Source organism: Tarenaya hassleriana, unplaced genomic scaffold (assembly GCF_000463585.1).
Source record: "Tarenaya hassleriana unplaced genomic scaffold, ASM46358v1 Cleome5, whole genome shotgun sequence".
NCBI lineage: Eukaryota > Viridiplantae > Streptophyta > Magnoliopsida > Brassicales > Cleomaceae > Tarenaya > Tarenaya hassleriana.
In genome coordinates this window covers 641,022-659,120 of record NW_010967707.1, presented here as the reverse complement: position 1 = coordinate 659,120, position 18,099 = coordinate 641,022, and the positions used below count along the sequence as shown (strand labels likewise).

General features: G+C 40.0%; 2 protein-coding genes across 4 annotated transcripts; one reads left to right on the top strand and one right to left on the bottom strand.

Moving 5' to 3' along the window:
- Nucleotides 1-31: 31 nt before the first annotated feature.
- LOC104825990 (protein NETWORKED 1D) lies at nt 32-6,682 on the top strand. 2 transcript variants are annotated; one of them, XM_019204124.1, is made up of 5 exons: nt 38-75; nt 534-601; nt 676-930; nt 1,012-5,213; nt 5,391-6,682. In XM_019204124.1, the coding sequence occupies exons 3-5, from the start codon at nt 828-830 to the stop codon at nt 6,444-6,446; spliced, it is 5,361 nt and encodes a 1,786-aa protein (XP_019059669.1). In that variant the 5' UTR covers nt 38-75; nt 534-601; nt 676-827; the 3' UTR covers nt 6,447-6,682. The 2 variants fall into 2 exon arrangements, with proteins under 2 accessions (XP_019059670.1, XP_019059669.1); XM_019204125.1 differs by having other exon boundaries at nt 32-75; nt 534-930; nt 5,394-6,682.
- Nucleotides 6,683-13,793: 7,111 nt separating this feature from the next.
- On the bottom strand, nt 13,794-18,099 carry LOC104825989 (sulfate transporter 3.2). 2 transcript variants are annotated; one of them, XM_010558473.2, is made up of 12 exons: nt 17,640-18,099; nt 17,344-17,551; nt 16,265-16,436; nt 16,079-16,144; nt 15,837-15,950; nt 15,588-15,704; nt 15,366-15,492; nt 14,965-15,251; nt 14,641-14,831; nt 14,439-14,524; nt 14,281-14,324; nt 13,794-14,179 (listed from the first exon to the last, which is right to left on the bottom strand). In XM_010558473.2, exons 1-12 carry the CDS (start codon nt 17,947-17,949, stop codon nt 13,985-13,987), a joined length of 1,917 nt encoding a protein of 638 aa, XP_010556775.1. In that variant the 5' UTR covers nt 17,950-18,099; the 3' UTR covers nt 13,794-13,984. The 2 variants fall into 2 exon arrangements, with proteins under 2 accessions (XP_010556775.1, XP_010556774.1); XM_010558472.2 differs by having other exon boundaries at nt 14,248-14,324; nt 17,640-18,098.

Here is an 18,099-nt window from a genome sequence, read left to right as displayed (position 1 = left end):
ATCTTAAGCAGCTTAGAGGATGCAAACAAAGTCGGAAGAGATTGTTAGAAGATTTTGTGCTCTTCATTCTGTGTGGTAATCTCCGAGAATCGTGGATTTGATCTTCTTAATCGTACGATCAGTTTCTGGTTTGGTGTTTCTGCTTTTTCATCTTCTTCGTTGCTGCGTGCGTGTTCTCTGATCTTGTCGTCATTTTGTTTCCTCTTCTGCGTTTTTTTCTGGAATTCTGTTTCCTGAATTTCAGTTTCGTAGGAACATGACTTCAGTGCTGTCCGACTCGTATGATACACATCTGGGTTTTTTTTTCTTCTGGAAATTCAGGTTAATCTTCGGTTACATTTCGCGCTATAACCGTCGCTTCCCCGTGTGACCATGATATATTTCTTGTTGCGTTTTCCTCGGCTTCTGTGTGTGATCGTGTGATTTCCCGACATGAATCTTGTTGTTTTCTCGGTATTAGTGCGTAAGAACGGTATCTTTGCTGATCTGAATTTCTTCAGTGACTGACAATTGCTCGACATGTTTCTGACCAGGTTATACCACAAACAGCTTGCTTTGGAGAGCGAGTTTTTTTTTCTCGATTTTGGCTTTAGCCGACCAGGTGGTTTTCCCTTTTTTTCGCGTGCATATGGTACTATTATTCAGATTAGCTTAATCTTTGCTCTTTTTGGTCAGCCATTGTCAAGGAGCACACGGACGGAGCAACTTCTTGTACCGGCACTGATCCATCTAGAAGACCACTCTGTTTATACACCCTCTGGTTCTTGAGTGATCCAATTCCTATATTTGGTGGCGTGTTTCCAATTCTCGTTTTTTTGGCTGGAACCATGACTGCTGTATCAAATGGGACTTCGAAACGCAAGTATTCTTGGTGGTGGGATAGCCACATACGCCCCAAGAATTCTAAATGGCTTCAGGAGAATCTCACAGGTATTTGATCGGTGCGGTATATAGTTCAATATTTGAGTGTTTCAGCTTATTTGCTTATAAGTTTTTTCTCTGAGTTGGCAGATATGGATAGCAAAGTCAAACAAATGATCAAGCTCATTGAAGAAGATGCGGATTCCTTTGCCAGACGGGCGGAAATGTACTATAAGAAACGGCCTGAACTTATGAAGTTGGTTGAAGAGTTTTATCGAGCATATCGTGCATTAGCTGAAAGATATGATCATGCCACAGGGGTAATCCGTCATGCTCATAATACAATGGCAGAAGTGTTCCCAAACCAAATTCCTTTGATGTTTGGTGATGAGTCACCTGCCGGTGCTTCTGCCAATGAGGCTCATCCACGAACACCGGAGATGACACCCCCTATCCGTGCTCCGGTTGACCCAGATGTGTTACAAAAAGATGCTTTTGGGGTCTCTTCATCTCATGTGCATTCTGTGAAAAGGAATGCAACCTTCACAGAAAAACCTCAGTTTGAGAGTATCATAAAGGGTTTGAAACAGCTTAACGACTTGGCTGAGTCTGAGACTGGAAGGGCAAGGAAAGGACTGAATTTCAGCGATGCAGATGAGAAAGGAAGAAATGGTCACAGCGACGAAATCCATGATCTTAAGGCACAAATTCTTTCAGAATCTGAACGATATAGCAAAGCCGAGGCTGAAGTTTTGGCCTTAAAAGATGCTCTTTCCAAAGTGCAGGTTGAAAAGGAAGCCACCTTAACTCGATACAAGTTGAATTTGGAGAGGCTGACTAATCTGGAGTTGGAAATATCTGGTGCACAAGAGGATTCCAGGGGGCTTAATGAACGAGCCACAAAAGCTGAGGCTGAGGTCCAGACACTCAAGGATACCATTAGCAAATTAGAGTCTGAAAAGGACTCCAGCTTTCTTCAGTATCAGCAATGCCTGCAAAAGATAGCTGATTTAGAGGTCGGCATCTCTCAAGCACAGAAGGATTCTCAAGAAATAAGTGAGAGAGCCAGCAAAGCTGAAGCTGAAACACAAACCTTGAAGCAAAGGCTTTCCAGAGCTGAAACCGACAAGGAAGCTGCTCTTGTTCAACACCGGCAATGTTTGGAAACCATATCTAATCTGGAAGAGAGACTCCTGAAGGCAGAGGGAGTTGCAAGGATTATCAATGAGCGGGCAGAGAAGACTGAAGCAGAAGTCGAAAACTTAAAGCAGACAATTTCCAAATTAATCAGAGACAATGAAGCTTCTGAACTTCAGTACCAACAGTGCCTGGAGACGATTGCTGATCTGAAGCTCAAACTATTCAATGCTCAGGAAGAAACCCAAAGGCTTAGCTGTCAGGTAGAGGATGGTGTTGCAAAATTAAAAATTGCTGAAGAAAAATGTTCTGTGCTGGAGAGATCAAATCAGACTCTGCACTCGGAGCTGGACACTCTCTTGGAGAAAATGGGGAACCAAAATCAGGAGCTCACAGAGAAACAGAAAGAGCTGGGAAGATTGTGGACTTGTGTGCAAGAAGAGCGTTTGCGTTTCCTGGAGACCGAGACAGCTTTTCAAACCCTGCAGCAATTGCACTCTCAGTCTCAAGAGGAGCTAAAAACTTTGGGTTTGGAACTCCAAATTAGGTACCAAATTTTGAAAGACATGGAAACCCGCAACAATGATTTACAGGAGGAAGTTCAGAAGGCCAGAGAAGAGAACAAGGGCCTTAATGAACTCAATCTGTCTTCAGCTGCATCAATCAAAAGTTTGCAAGAGGAGGTCTCAGGCTTAAGGAAGACAGTACAGAAACTTGAAGCTGAAGTTGAACTTAGAGTGGACCAGAGAAATGCTCTGCAGCAAGAAATATATTGTCTTAAAGAGGAATTAAGCCAGATAGGGAAGAATCATCAGTCTATGCTGGAGCAGGTAGAGCTGGTTGGTTTAGATCCAGACTGTTTTGGGTCATCTGTCAAGGAGTTGCAGGACGAAAACTCGAAGCTAAAAGAATTCAACGAGAGAGAAAACAAAGAAAAGATGGCTCTTCTAGAGAAATTGAAAATGATGGAAATGCTTGTGCAGAAAAACCTTTTGCTTGAGAATTCTATATCAGATTTGAACTCTGAGTTGGAAGCAATCAGAGGAAAGCTGCAGACATTGGAAGAAGCTTGTAAATTGCTCTCAGAAGATAAATCAGGTCTCATTGCTGAGAATGACACGCTAATGTCTCGGCTGCAGACTGCTACAGAGAACAGTGAGAAACTCTCTGAGAAAAACAACTTACTGGAGAGTTCTCTTTATGATGCCAATGCAGAACTTGAAGACCTTAGGTTAAAGTTGAAGAGCCTGGAAGATTTGTGCCGTTCACTAAATAATGACAAGTCCAGTTTGACTTCTCAAAGAGAGAGCTTAATTTCTCAGATGGATTTAATGAGAAAAACCCTGGAAGATCTGGAGAAAGGACAAGGAGAGCTGAAAACGGAGGTTTCGGCATTAGAGGCGGAGAGAGAATCCTCACTTCAGAAAATTGAAGAGTTGGCAGTGTCCTTGGTTGCCAAGGATCGGGAATATGCTAGTTTTGTGCAATTGAGTGAGGCTCGGTTGGGCGACATGGAATCAAAGATCCATCTTCTTCAAGATGAAAACGAATGCAGGGAGAGAGAATATCAAATGGAACTAGACCGGGGTGTTGATGCTCAAATCCGGATTTATGTTATGCAGAAATGCTTACAAGACTTATTTGAGAAGACCTCCTGTCTGATGGTTGAGAATAAGAACATCAAAGAAGAATCTAAATTGTCAGAGAAGCGAGTCTCTGAACTGGAACAGGAGAATACAGGGAAAGGAGTACGGATTGAATCCTTGACTGGCCGGATTAAAGTGTTGAGAATGGGACTTCACCAAGTACTGAAGAGGCTTGAAATAACTCCAGATATTGAGTCAGAGGATGAGAATTGGCAAGACCAGAAAAATATGCATGATATACTGAGCAAACTTGATGAGATGCAAAATATGCTTTTGGAGATTCAGAACGAAAACCAGCTCTCAGCCGTTGAGAACTTTATCCTTGTTTCACTGCTCCAGCAACTTAAATTAGAAGCAGTTGGTATTGCAAAGGAGAAGAATATTCTTGGGGAAGAACTTGAATTTCAGCATGAGCAGCTCTCGTCTTCTCAAGAGGAGAACAAGAAGCTTATCTGCATGAATGAAGAATTGACCTCGAAAGTAAAACATGGAGTTAGCAGAGAGGAAGCTTTGGACATGAAAATAGAGGATTTGAATAGGCAAGTGTTGGGTTTGCGAGATGCATACACCGTTTTGCTGGAAGACAATTACAAGACTTTGGACGAGAAAAGATCCTTGACGAAGTCAACTGTGCAGTTGGAGGAGGAGAAATGTAAACTAGAAGAGGATATTGGCTTTCTTCTTGCTGAAAATATTTACCAGAGCAATCTCATTCTTCTTCTGGAGGATGTCATCTCGGCAAAGCTTTCAGAAGTTAATATACTAAGCGAGGATCTGGGCAGACTCAATTCTATTAAGGATAAGCTTGAGAAAAAGGTAAGGGACGCATTAACTGAGAATTTGGAGCTTCACGGATTGCTAGAAAAATCAGAAGGCGAGTTACTTTCGGTCCGATCAGCCAATGATCTGTTAAGTCATGAAATTGCCAGTACGAAGGATCAGTTGTGTCAAAAGGAGAATGAGCTTCTAGAAGCAATGCTGTTGATCACCGTCGTGCAAAATGAAAAAGCCGAACTATCTCAGGTGTTGGAGAATTTGGAATGTGAATACAAAGAAACTAAAGCAATACAAGAAGACCAAGAGAAACAGGTTCTGACACTTCGTGGAGACTGTGATGGGCAGATTAAGGAGACCGAACGTGCAAATGCAGTGAACATGAAATTGGGGGCCGAATTGCAGAACCTACTCGAGGAACTTGTAAAAATCAAAATGGAGAAAGAGAAGCTGAGCCATGATCTGCTTAAAGAACGAAACGAGGCTGAATTGTGGAAATCTCAGGCTGAGGCATGCTTTGGCAATATGCAGATCTCTGTTTTCCACGAAGCATTGCTCAAAGGGATGACCCATGAGTTGGCTGAAGCTTATGAGAACCTTGAAAGTAGAAGTGTATTGAAAGATGTGGAGATTGATCAGCTAAAGGAAAGAGTAAGCAGCTTAGAGGATGCAAACAAAGGACAGCAAGCCCATATGGCAAAATATGCTCAAGCTGCTGTTTTGTTGGAGGAAAGCATAAAATCTCTGGAGAACCGTTTTGCCAAGCATCGTGAATACAAGGATGAAATAATCAAGGTACTTTATCTTATTCACACTTATATATCCTCAAATTTATCTTTTGAAATCGTATCTTTTTAGTTCTTTTTGTCAAGATTAGCCGACCAGACATATTGCCAGTTGCTGTTGGATCATGTTGATTATCTATATCATTGCTACGTTGTGATTTTCTTCATCGGTATATGCCCCTCTTAGCAGGACGCAGAAGAAGACAGGTTCTCAGAGTTGCATGATATGCATTTGAGGATCAAAGCCATTGAGGAGGCAGTGATAGAGAAGGAAAAGCTTGTGATGCTCGAAAACTCGAATGCATACTCCAAGCTGGAGGCCGCAATGAAACAAATCGAAGAACTACGATCCAATTCCATAAGAAGCAGGAAGAAACAAGAGGGAGAAGGTCGATCGCAGAAGCAGATCCGGCAAGCCTCTCCAGAGGAAATCGAGGAGGTGATAACAAAAGATATAATGTTGGATCAAGTGTCTGATTGCTCATCTTATGGGAGAAGCAGGAAAGGCACTCTCGAGGTTAACGATCAGAAGATTGAGCGGTGGGAAATAAATGGACAAGGTAATAGTTTAGACCTGAAACTGGAAAAGCATGACAACACGGTTCCGGTTAAGGAAAAAGGTAAATCCTTGTCCGAGGAGTCATTGGTCGTCGACAAATTGGAGGTCTCAGATAAATTCTCAGACCCGAACCAAGACATACACAAGAGGAAAGTTCTGGAAAGACTCGACTCCGATTTACAGAAGCTGGCAAACCTTCAGATCACTCTTCAAGATTTGAGAAGTAAAGTGGAGACCGACGAGGAACAGGGCAAGAAGGGAAAAGGAGACGAGTACGAGACCATCAAAGGACAGCTCGAAGAAGCAGACGAAACGATAAGGAAACTCTTCAACGTGAACCGAAAGCTAATGACCAAAGTCGAGGCCGGATTCACACCACAAGATGGCAGCAGACCAACGGAACTGGACGGAGCAGAGAGGAGGAGGAGAGTATGGGAACAAGCGAGAAGAGGGTCGGAGAAAATCGGAAGGGTGCAGATGGAGATACGGAGAATAAGGTTTCTGCTGATGAAACTGGAAGGGGAAGCAGAAAACAGGGGAAGATCGAAGATGGCGGACGCTAGCCAGACGAGAGTTCTGCTACGAGATTACATCTATGGCGGAACGAGAAGCAGACAGATGAAAAAGAAGACGAAGAAGAAGAGATCTGCGTTTTGTGCGTGTGTTCAGCCTCAGTCTCCATGACCCTTGGACCGTTTCTTGCCAATATGTAAGCTTTATTCATTAGCGAGCTATAGACTTTAGTATCTGTTTCAGAGCTCTTTTTTTTATTTGGGGCCATTGTAGAGAATGTCCTTTGGGTTACTAAGTGCGAAGCGAATCTTAAAAACTTCGTACAAACCCACCAAGGACGTTTGCGTTTGCGTTTGCATTTGAAACGCTGGTGCAGCGTTTGCTTCAATAACAGAACATTCAGGATAGTGTTTTGCATTAGGGAATATTACTCAAATAACCCACTTGGGTCGCAGCAATTTCAGTGTACACCACCGAAAAAAAAAAAAAAATTTTGCGACCTTGTATATTAGTTATATATTAGTCGTAATAAGGTCGCAAAATTTTTTTTTTTTCTGGGTGGTGTACCCTGAAATTGCTGCGACCCAAGTGGGTTATTAGGGTTAAAACCCCTTTGCATTATGCATAGCGCTTAAACATTTATTCTGCGATTGATACTGGGAAGCGCATGTGTGTACTTATAGTGGAAGCTTTTCCGCGTTTAGACCACTGCGTTTGAGTCTATAGTCTTTAAAAAAAATCCAAAAAAAAAATCTGTATGTGTTATAAATGAATAGTGAAGCTACGGTACTGTTCACGCAGCCGGACACTGTTCACGCAGCCGTTACTGTTCACGCCGCCATACGGTTACTGTTTAGCCGCCATACGGTTACTGTTCATAAATACGTATACGTGAATAGTAACTTCGGATTTTCTATAAATAGCTCATTTCCCTCCTTCATTTGTACACAATTCCAAGAGAACAAAATTATTGAAATCTTGTTCCCGGGTCTCTCAAACGATCGATTTCGGTTTCTAGTTAACGATCTGATTCTCGGGTCTTCTATATTTCTTCGTTTTTCACAACACGTTATCAGCACGAACGCTCTTCTACGACAAAGGTAATATTATATATTCGCTCTAATGATATATACACATATTAATTGATGCTTGAGTGGAATTAACCCCAAGCTATATATAAATATCAGTTAATTATTGTTTAAATTAATGGACGGCTAAGCCGCCTTTAATTATTTATTACTATTGGACGGCTGAGCCGCCTTAATTATTTATTACTGTTGGACGGCTGAGCCGCCTTAATTATTTATTACTATTGGACGGCTGAGCCGCCTTAATTATTTATTTGTTACTATTGGACGGCTGAGCCGCCTTAATTATTTATTTGTTACTGTTGGACGGCTGAGCCGCCTTAATTATTAATATGAAATATTGTGTTATAGTTAATTATATATATAGCATGACCAATTAATTTTACAAAATAGTTTAACAATTCGTTTTGATAAATTATTTCATATAGTTTCATGATATAAATTGTTAAAATCATTTATAAAATTTAAATATAAAAAAAAACTCCAACGGCTACAATTTAAAAAAAAAGAAAAAAAAAAGAGAAAAAAAATCAAATTTTGGCTCCTCCCCAACGGCTAGGAATAGTGAATTTTACCCTATAAATACACTCCACCATTCACTCAAAAACTCACACCAAAATCATCTTATTCTCTCTTCTTCTCACCGAAAAAAAAAAAAACTCTCAAAATGATCTGTTCACGCCGCCATACGGTTACTGTTTAGCCGCCATACGGTTACTGTTCATAAATACGTATACGTGAACAGTAACTTCGGATTTTCTATAAATAGTTCATTTCCCTCCTTCATTTGTACATAATTCCAAGAAAAGAAAATTATTGAAATCTTGTTCCTGGGTCTCTCAAACGATCGATTTCGGTTTCTAGTTAACGATATGATTCTCGGGTCTTCTATATTTCTTCGTTTTTCATAACACGTTATCAGCACGAACGCTCTTCTACGACAAAATCATAATGGCAAAAATGGCTAATATCGAGTTCGAGGTCCTCGACATATCGGGGAAAAATTATCTATCGTGGCAATTGGATGCTGATTTGCACTTGGAATCAAAAGGTCTTGGTGCCACAATTAAAGAGAAAAGTGCATCAACTGAAAATAAAGCAAAAGCACTAATATTATGCAGGATCTTTGGGAAAAATTAAAAGACCGTTTTGATCATCAAAAAACGGTAATCCTCCCCAAGGCAAAATATGAGTGGATTCATCTCAGATTTCAAGATTTCAAAACTGTTAGTGAATATAACTCGGCGATGTACCGAATCACATCAGTTTTGAAATTATGTGGTGAAACAGTTAGCGAAAATGAGATGTTGGAAAAAACCTTTTCAACTATGCACGCCTCGAACATTATCCTCCAACAACAGTATCGAGAAAAGGGGTATACAAAATACTCAGAGTTTCTCTCATGTCTTCTATTGGCCGAGCAGAATAATGAATTACTGATGAAAAATCATGCATCTCGGCCGACAGGTTCTGTACCATTTCCTGAAGTAAATGTTACAGAAAATATATCATTCCCTGGAGAGAATGTTATATTTTATAATAACCGAGGACGTGGTTATTTTCGAGGTAGAGGCCGAGGTCGAGGTCGAGGCCGAGGACGAGGTCGTGGCGTTAGCCGAAGTTGGAATAGAGGAGGTGGTCGAGGAATCTCATTCCAAAACCATAACAATAATAGAGGGGGAACACATGATCATCCAATCAAACGGATGAAAGAAAGCACATGTCACCGATGTGGAATGACAGGACATTGGTCACGTACTTGTCGCACGGCTAAACACTTGGTGGACCTTTACCAAAAATCGATTAAAGAAGCGAAAGGGAAAGGTGTCGAGACAAATCATGTCATAAACAATTCGGATGATGATGCCGGTGGTGCTAAAGATTTTACACACATGGACCTCGCTGATGGTTTTGCGCATCCTGAAGATGGCGTTGATTATGAATAAAAGCCATATATATAGTTGTATCGTTTATATATGTAATCAACCTCGTAATAATCCATATATACATAAATAATGCGTCTACATTTTGTAAAATAATTATGTATCCGTGTCATCATTTCTGTTAGTCATAATGTTATAATATATTTTCTAATGTTTACTATGTTGTTTTGTTCTTCAATAGGAACCGCTTTAGTACCCTTTTTGTATAATTAGATTGATGTAGAAAAATTCCCGTATTCAAATGCTCTATTTGTAATCCAAGACAAAACTTGGTTTGTCCGAGATCTTTCATCTCAAATTCTCCTTTTAAATAGGTGGATGCATCCTGAATTTCACGGGGAGTTCCAATGATATTTAAATCATCAACATAGACAGCAATAATCACAAATCCAGACATCGTCCTTTTTATAAACACACATGGTGAAATAGGATTATTTGTATATCCATTTTTCACTAAATGTTCACTCAGACGTTTATACCACATACGTCCTGATTGTTTTAGCCCGTACAATGATCGTTGTAACTTGACAGCGCATAATTCTCGTGGTTTTGATTTCAATATTTCGGGCATTTTAAATCCTTCAGGGATTTTCATATAAATGTTTGTGTCAAGTGACCCATATAAATAAGCAGTAACAACATCCATGAGACGCATTTCTAAGTTCTTTGAAACTGCAAGGTTAATTAGGTATCGAAATGTAATCGCATCCATAACAGGAGAATAAGTTTCTTCATAATCAACTCCTGGTCTCTGTGAGAAACCTTGTGCGACAAGACGAGCTTTATATCTAGCAATTTCATTGTGCTCATTTCTTTTGCGTACAAATACCCATTTACATCCAACAGGAGTAACCTCTTTCGGTTTAATAATGACGTGTCCGAATACATTTCGCTTATTCAACGAATCCAATTCAGTCTGTATTGCGTCTCTCCATTTAATCCAATCTTGTCTCTTTTGACATTCTGAAATGGATCTTGGTTCTGGATCCTCATTTTCATCAATTTCCTTTGATACATTATAAGAGAATATATCATCAATCTCTTTGATTTCTTTTCGACTCCATAATGTACCATTACTGATATAATTAATTGAGATCTCATGATTTTCATTGTCTGTATTTATACCATCATCATAAGGTACTTCATTTCATGGTCACCCATTGAAAAACCAGAAGATTTTTCAATCAGATGAGTTTTCTTGTGATGCATGTTCTAGAGGAAAATTAATAATCAGACCATCACAAGCTAAAATCGGGCATGAATTACCATCATTTCTAGAAAGGATTCATGGTGATATTTGTGGACCTATTCATCCACCATGCGGACCATTTCGATATTTTATGGTATTAATTGATGCTTCAAGCAGATGGTCGCATGTATGTCTTTTATCATCACGTAATCTGGCATTTGCCCGATTTTTAGCCCAAATAATTAAATTAAGGGCTCAGTTCTCGGAATACTCAATCAAGAAAGTGAGGCTTGATAATGCTGGAGAATTTACATCACAAGCATTTAATGATTACTGTGTAGCAATGGGTATTGATGTTGAACACCCAGTTGCACACGTTCATACACAGAATGGATTGGCAGAGTCATTAATCAAACGACTCCAGCTTATTGCTAGACCATTGATAATGAAAACGAAACTTCCCATTTCTGTGTGGGGTCATGCCATTTTGCATGCTGCAACATTGATTCGTATTAGACCAAGTGCATACCACAAGTATTCTCCATTGCAATTAGCATTTGGTCAAGAACCTAATATATCGTATCTCAGAATATTCGGATGCGCAGTATATGTACCGATTTCTCCACCACAGCGTACAAAAATGGGACCACAAAGAAGGCTTGGAATATATGTTGGGTATGACTCACCATCCATTATACGATACCTTGAGCCAAAAACTGGAGATATTTTTACGGCTCGTTTTGCTGATTGTCAATTTAATGAGAATGAATTCCCACCATTAGGGGGAGAAAATGATAGAATGGCGGGAAATAAAAATGATCTTAATTGGTGTACACCATCATTGTCACATCTTGATCCCCCAGCAAAACAACGAGAACTGGAAGTTCAAAGGATCATACATTTACAAAACATTGCAAATCAGTTACCAGATGCTTTTGCAGATACAACTAAGGTAACAAGATCATATATAGATGCTGCGAATGTCCCAGCTCGAATCGAAATTCCGAAAGAACAAATGAAAGAAAATGTAATAAACGATTCCAAAGCACGCCTGAAGCGTGGACGACCTATTGGTTCTAAGGATAAAAATCCCCGAAAGAGCAAAGGGACCAAGAAAAATGAAATGCTCGATTCGGAGGAACGCGTTCCAAATCAAAGAAATGAAGTACCTTATGATGATGGTATAAATACAGAATCGCATCCATAACAGGAGAATAAGTTTCTTCATAATCAACTCCTGGTCTCTGTGAGAAACCTTGTGCGACAAGGCGAGCTTTATATCTAGCAATTTCATTGTGCTCATTTCTTTTGCGTACAAATACCCATTTACATCCAACAGGAGTAACCTCTTTCGGTTTAATAATGACGTGTCCGAATACATTTCGCTTATTCAACGAATCCAATTCAGTCTGTATTGCGTCTCTCCATTTAATCCAATCTGGTCTCTTTTGACACTCTGAAATGGATCTTGGTTCTGGATCCTCATTTTCATCAATTTCCTTTGATACATTATAAGAGAATATATCATCAATCTCTTTGATTTCTTTTCGACTCCATAATGTACCATTACTGATATAATTAATTGAGATCTCATGATTTTCATTGTCTGTATTTATACCATCATCATAAGGTACTTCATTTCTTTGATTTGGAACGCGTTCCTCCGAATCGAGCATTTCATTTTTCTTGGGCCCTTTGCTCTTTCGGGGATTTTTATCCTTAGAACCAATAGGTCGTCCACGCTTCAGGCGTGCTTTAGAATCGTTTATTACATTTTCTTTCATTTGTTCTTTCGGAATTTCGATTCGAGCTGGGACATTCGCAGCATCTATATATGATCTTGTTACCTTAGTTGTATCTGCAAAAGCATCTGGTAACTGATTTGCAATGTTTTGTAAATGTATGATCCTTTGAACTTCCAGTTCTCGTTGTTTTGCCGGGGGATCAAGATGTGACAATGATGGTGTACACCAATTAAGATCATTTTTAGTTCCCGCCATTCTATCATTTTCTCCCCCTAATGGTGGGAATTCATTCTCATTAAATTGACAATCAGCAAAACGAGCCGTAAAAATATCTCCAGTTTTTGGCTCAAGGTATCGTATAATGGATGGTGAGTCATACCCAACATATATTCCAAGCCTTCTTTGTGGTCCCATTTTTGTACGCTGTGGTGGGGAAATCGGTACATATACTGCGCATCCGAATATTCTGAGATGCGATATATTAGGTTCTTGACCAAATGCTAATTGCAATGGAGAATACTTGTGGTATGCACTTGGTCTAATACGAATCAATGTTGCAGCATGCAAAATGGCATGACCCCACACAGAAATGGGAAGTTTCGTTTTCATTATCAATGGTCTAGCAATAAGCTGGAGTCGTTTGATTAATGACTCTGCCAATCCATTCTGTGTATGAACGTGTGCAACTGGGTGTTCAACATCAATACCCATTGCTACACAGTAATCATTAAATGCTTGTGATGTAAATTCTCCAGCATTATCAAGCCTCACTTTCTTGATTGAGTATTCCGAGAACTGAGCCCTTAATTTAATTATTTGGGCTAAAAATCGGGCAAATGCCAGATTACGTGATGATAAAAGACATACATGCGACCATCTGCTTGAAGCATCAATTAATACCATAAAATATCGAAATGGTCCGCATGGTGGATGAATAGGTCCACAAATATCACCATGAATCCTTTCTATGTTATAAATGAATAGTGAAGCTACGGTACTGTTCACGCAGCCGGACACTGTTCACGCAGCCGTTACTGTTCACGCCGCCATACGGTTACTGTTTAGCCGCCATACGGTTACTGTTCATAAATACGTATACGTGAATAGTAACTTCGGTTCACGCCGCCATACGGTTACTGTTTAGCCGCCATACGGTTACTGTTCATAAATACGTATACGTGAATAGTAACTTCGGATTTTCTATAAATAGCTCATTTCCCTCCTTCATTTGTACACAATTCCAAGAGAACAAAATTATTGAAATCTTGTTCCCGGGTCTCTCAAACGATCGATTTCGGTTTCTAGTTAACGATCTGATTCTCGGGTCTTCTATATTTCTTCGTTTTTCACAACAGCATGTATTTTCTCGCTAACTATAAATACTTCTCTGTAAAAATCGCATACAATTATAAGAAAATTATAAATTTAACCCAAAATTGGATGGTTCAACCGAAAAAAAAGAGAGTAAAACTCGTTTTTAATCCGAGTTCGAGTCCTCGTTTGGAAAGAGATATTCATTCATATGGACTTCTCCGATCCTCTAACAGATGTGGTTGAGACAAAGATTCGGTGACCTTCCAAATTATAAAAAAAATTACAAATTTATTGCGAGAAATTTAATTATTAATTTGACAGATATTACATTCTATCATTACATCCCAACAATTTTATAATAAAAAAAAAACGAGAGAGAGTGATTTATCTTCTTCCACATACGATACCAATGAAACAGAGATCGTGTTAATTAGACGTTGTTAATATCATGGGGCGTTGCAAAATTTTTATTGATGGAATTGGGTTTGGCGGTGTGAAGCATGTAACCACACGCCCCAACAGCTTCTCCCACCGTCACATAAATCCACTCTCTCCCTATCGCCTCCACGAACTTGGACTTGTCGAGTTTCTTCATCACTTCCGCACCAGGGTTTGAAATCCCCATCTGAAATATTAACGACCAAATTGTAAACTCACCCGAACTACAGGGACCAAAATGAAATTAAAAATGACCTTGAGCCCCCTTCGCTCCACAACTTTGTTGACCTCTTCAAGCATGCTCAGACCGCTTGTGTCTATGTTCCCAACAGCTGTTACCAAAATAAAGAAAACCATACATTGATATTTACACAATCTCTTATATATATATATATATACATATATAAGAAAAGAAAAAGAGGTTGAAAACAGATCGTCTTAATTACCACTCATGTCAAGTATAATGTATTGGAGGCTGATGTCTCCGGATGATTTCACTCTATCCTCTTCTTCCTCGATCCATCTCCCAATTCTAACAGCATACACACACACACACACGTATACAAACATATGTATATATACACACTTTGATGTCGAGTAACGTGAATTATAATGATCATGTGAAATTTGAACTTTTTCTCTTGTCACCTTTCCCTCAAGTAGCTAGCATTAGCAAAGTAGATCGGAGCATCGATTCGGAGAATGAGAAGGCCAGGCACGCTCCCTGCATTCGGGTACTGTTCCATGTTCCTATATATCTGCGTGTCCCTAATATTCCCGAGAACGCAAGTCTTCGGTCTCGCCACCGACAACATTAACCTCAGCAACGATATCCCTACCTGCGTACAAATATAAAGATTGATCAAAAACTTGGTTAGAACCACGAAATCTTGGACTACGTCAACCGTCAAGATCTCACAAACTCATGCTCGCTCCCAACGGGTAAAAGGGTGATTTATAGTTGGAGGTTACAGCGAGGAGGAGGCCGATCTCAACGCTGCCAAAGACAACTCCGAGGTAGGCGGAGATGCAGACGAGGAAATCGAATTTGTCGAGCTGCCAGAGATGGAGTGCAGCTTCGTAGTCGACGAGTCCGAGCATTGCCGATATTATGATGGAAGACAAAACTACCAAGGGAGTGTAGAAGAACAAGGGCGTCAGAAACATAAGCGTCACTGCCACCGCCACTGCCATCACTACGTTCGACATCGCTGTCTTGCATCCCGCATTGTAGTTCACCGCAGACCTCGAAAACGGCCCTTTTTCATCGAGATACAATTGTAATTAATATTGTATACTAATATTAGGATAATATTTTTGGAATAATGCATATGAAAAATGTCAATATTTTGGGGACCGTATGATATTATTACCGGTAGTGAGGTAGCAAGAGGTGAAGGAACCAGCAATGTTCATCATCCCAAAGGCAATCATCTCTTTGTTTCCATCAATGTGGTAATTCTTGAACATTGCAAAGCTTCTTCCCACTGCTATGCCTTCCTGTTATAATCATAATCTACAGCGTTATATATCATCTACATATATATGTATAACAAAATGTTGTATACTGCATAAGAAGAAGGAGAAGTGGATACGGCGAGAGCAATGACTCCGGTTATGATGCCTGTTTTTAGGGCTAACATCATGTAAGGCGGTGTGAAGAGGAGACCCGAGATGGATGGCGGGTTTATCCCCTTCTTCAGCTCTCCTATCTGCGAAAAAACGCACCCGAATTTCGTATAAAGCTGTATATATGTTTCAGAATATGGACTTACCGACGAGATTTTCGATAAAATTATGAACAATAAAGGGAGATGTATATATAGGGAGAGGCATATATATACAACTTGGACGCCGTGGCGCTGAGCATGTGTGAAGTAAACCAAAAGGCTTCCCATTATGACGGAGGCGAGAGGGGCCATTGCTGCTACCCAGAAGAACTTTGGTCTCTTCTTGCTCTGCATTTTTTTCACTCTTTTTATTAATTATAATCCCCAAATCATATAACCAATACCAATAAATGTGTATATATAGTGAGGGATTAATGGCTAACACTAGCATAAAGATATGGAAGTTAAAAACTCACAAAGAATTTGGTGGTAAGAAGGAAGAAGAGGAAGCAGCAGCCTAACACTCCACTCTCCCATCTCCACTGCACCATGTATAGACACATATGTATATATATATATATATTCAACTCTTCTTTATAATCATATATATATATGTGTGTATGTACTATGAAAGGTGAGAGAAAACGAAGATATATAATTACGAGATGGAACTGAGAGAAGATGGAGCGGAAGACAGAGACGAGGTCGGTGGAGCGAGTGAAGTGGACGAGTCCGAGGATGCCTTTGAGCTGCTGCATGCAAACCACCGTCGCAGCTCCTCCCATGAACCCTACTATCGACGCGTGCGATAACATGTCCACCACAAACCCTAACCTGCTCATCATCCCCTTTCAATATACACGTTAATTATATATATTGGGCAGTTGATTCATGTGCAAGGAACCAGAAGATCTAACACGTGAATATGTGCCATTATCTATCGTGTTCGAGATGACATATAATGTTTGCATACATATATATATATATATACGCCTTGTGTTGATGTTTGGAAATTAGTGTTTTTTTTTAATATTAAATATACATTCGTGAACTTAGGGATAATTATCCGTATCTGACAGATTCGCCACCCGACCGCGAAGAATGGATCTACGCAACACTATATGTTTGACGATTCCGATTTATATCTGATTTTCTTTCCTCTTTTCAAAATTTCAAATAATTATTATTATTAAATCTGAAAAAGAAAAAAGAAGAGACAAGCATATGCAAACGAGTTCAATGATCCGACCAGCAATCATCAACGAGGACAAACGGCATAAGACAAAAGCCTCCTGCGCATAACGTACAAAATGTTGCCATAACACTTTCCTTTTGAATACCAATTTTTAATATATTTATTACCCTTATACCATTATAAATTTTAATTACCCTACACATATATATACGCTACAAATATTTCAATATCTCTTCGTCACGAATATATATATATGAATCATGTCCTAACGGGTTCAATTTCTCACATTTTCTACATAAATAAAAAAAAAAAAAGAGAATCCTGAACGATTATACATCGCGATCCAAACTATATGTTTATCCAAAGTAATTAACTCTTTCCTTTGGCGTTGAAAGCATACGATACCGCTAAAAGAGAGAATATTTCGTGTCGTCTTCGACGAAGTTTTAACTAAACAACGCAAAAACAAAACATGCTTTTGTTGTGTCTGTGGCAGATAACAAGGCGTATGTACGTGTGTATATGTGTATGTATAGGCGTACGTACCGGAGGAGGCCGAGGGAGGTTTGCAAAACGCCGGCGAAGAAAGTGGCGGTGAAAGCTAGGTGAAGGTAAAGCCGAGGATCCACGGCGGCGTTGACTTCTTTCCCCAACATCGCAGCGGTCAACAGCGACGCCACCGCCACCGTCCCCACCGCCACATCTCTCGAACTCCCCATCACTGCATACACCAATGGCGGCACGAAACTCGAGTCTGCACACACACATGTATATATAATCGTCACAAAAAGTTTAAAACTTTTGAACTGTAAATCATCGAAAGGAGGTTTATATATACATACAAAGGCCGAGAATGGGGGGCAAGTTGGCGAGCTTGGCGTAGCTGATGCCTTGAGGGATGGCGAGGCTTGCAATGGTGATTCCTGCGATGGCGTCGGATTTCAGGAACTCCCAACTGTAACTGGAAGCCCATTCGAGTATCGGGAAAACGTATCGCAGCCCTAATACCAACTTTCTGGAAGGTTTCTCGTTCTTGAACTGCCGGAATGGATCGTCGGGGAAGAGAATCTCCATTAGGGTTTTCTTCAGAGATCTCAAGAACGGTTGTGGGGGCGGGATTTCCACCCTTTGACTCGTTCTTGTACTGCACATCGCCTCGCGCGCGCGATTCCTCTTCGATTCTTTTTCTTTAAAGGAATCGCTACTGAGAAAGGGAGATAAATGAGAAGAGACGTAAACCCTAATCGAAATTCTTAAGTGTGGAAACAATGGAATAAGTAGAGAGGAGGATGGGGATGAAGA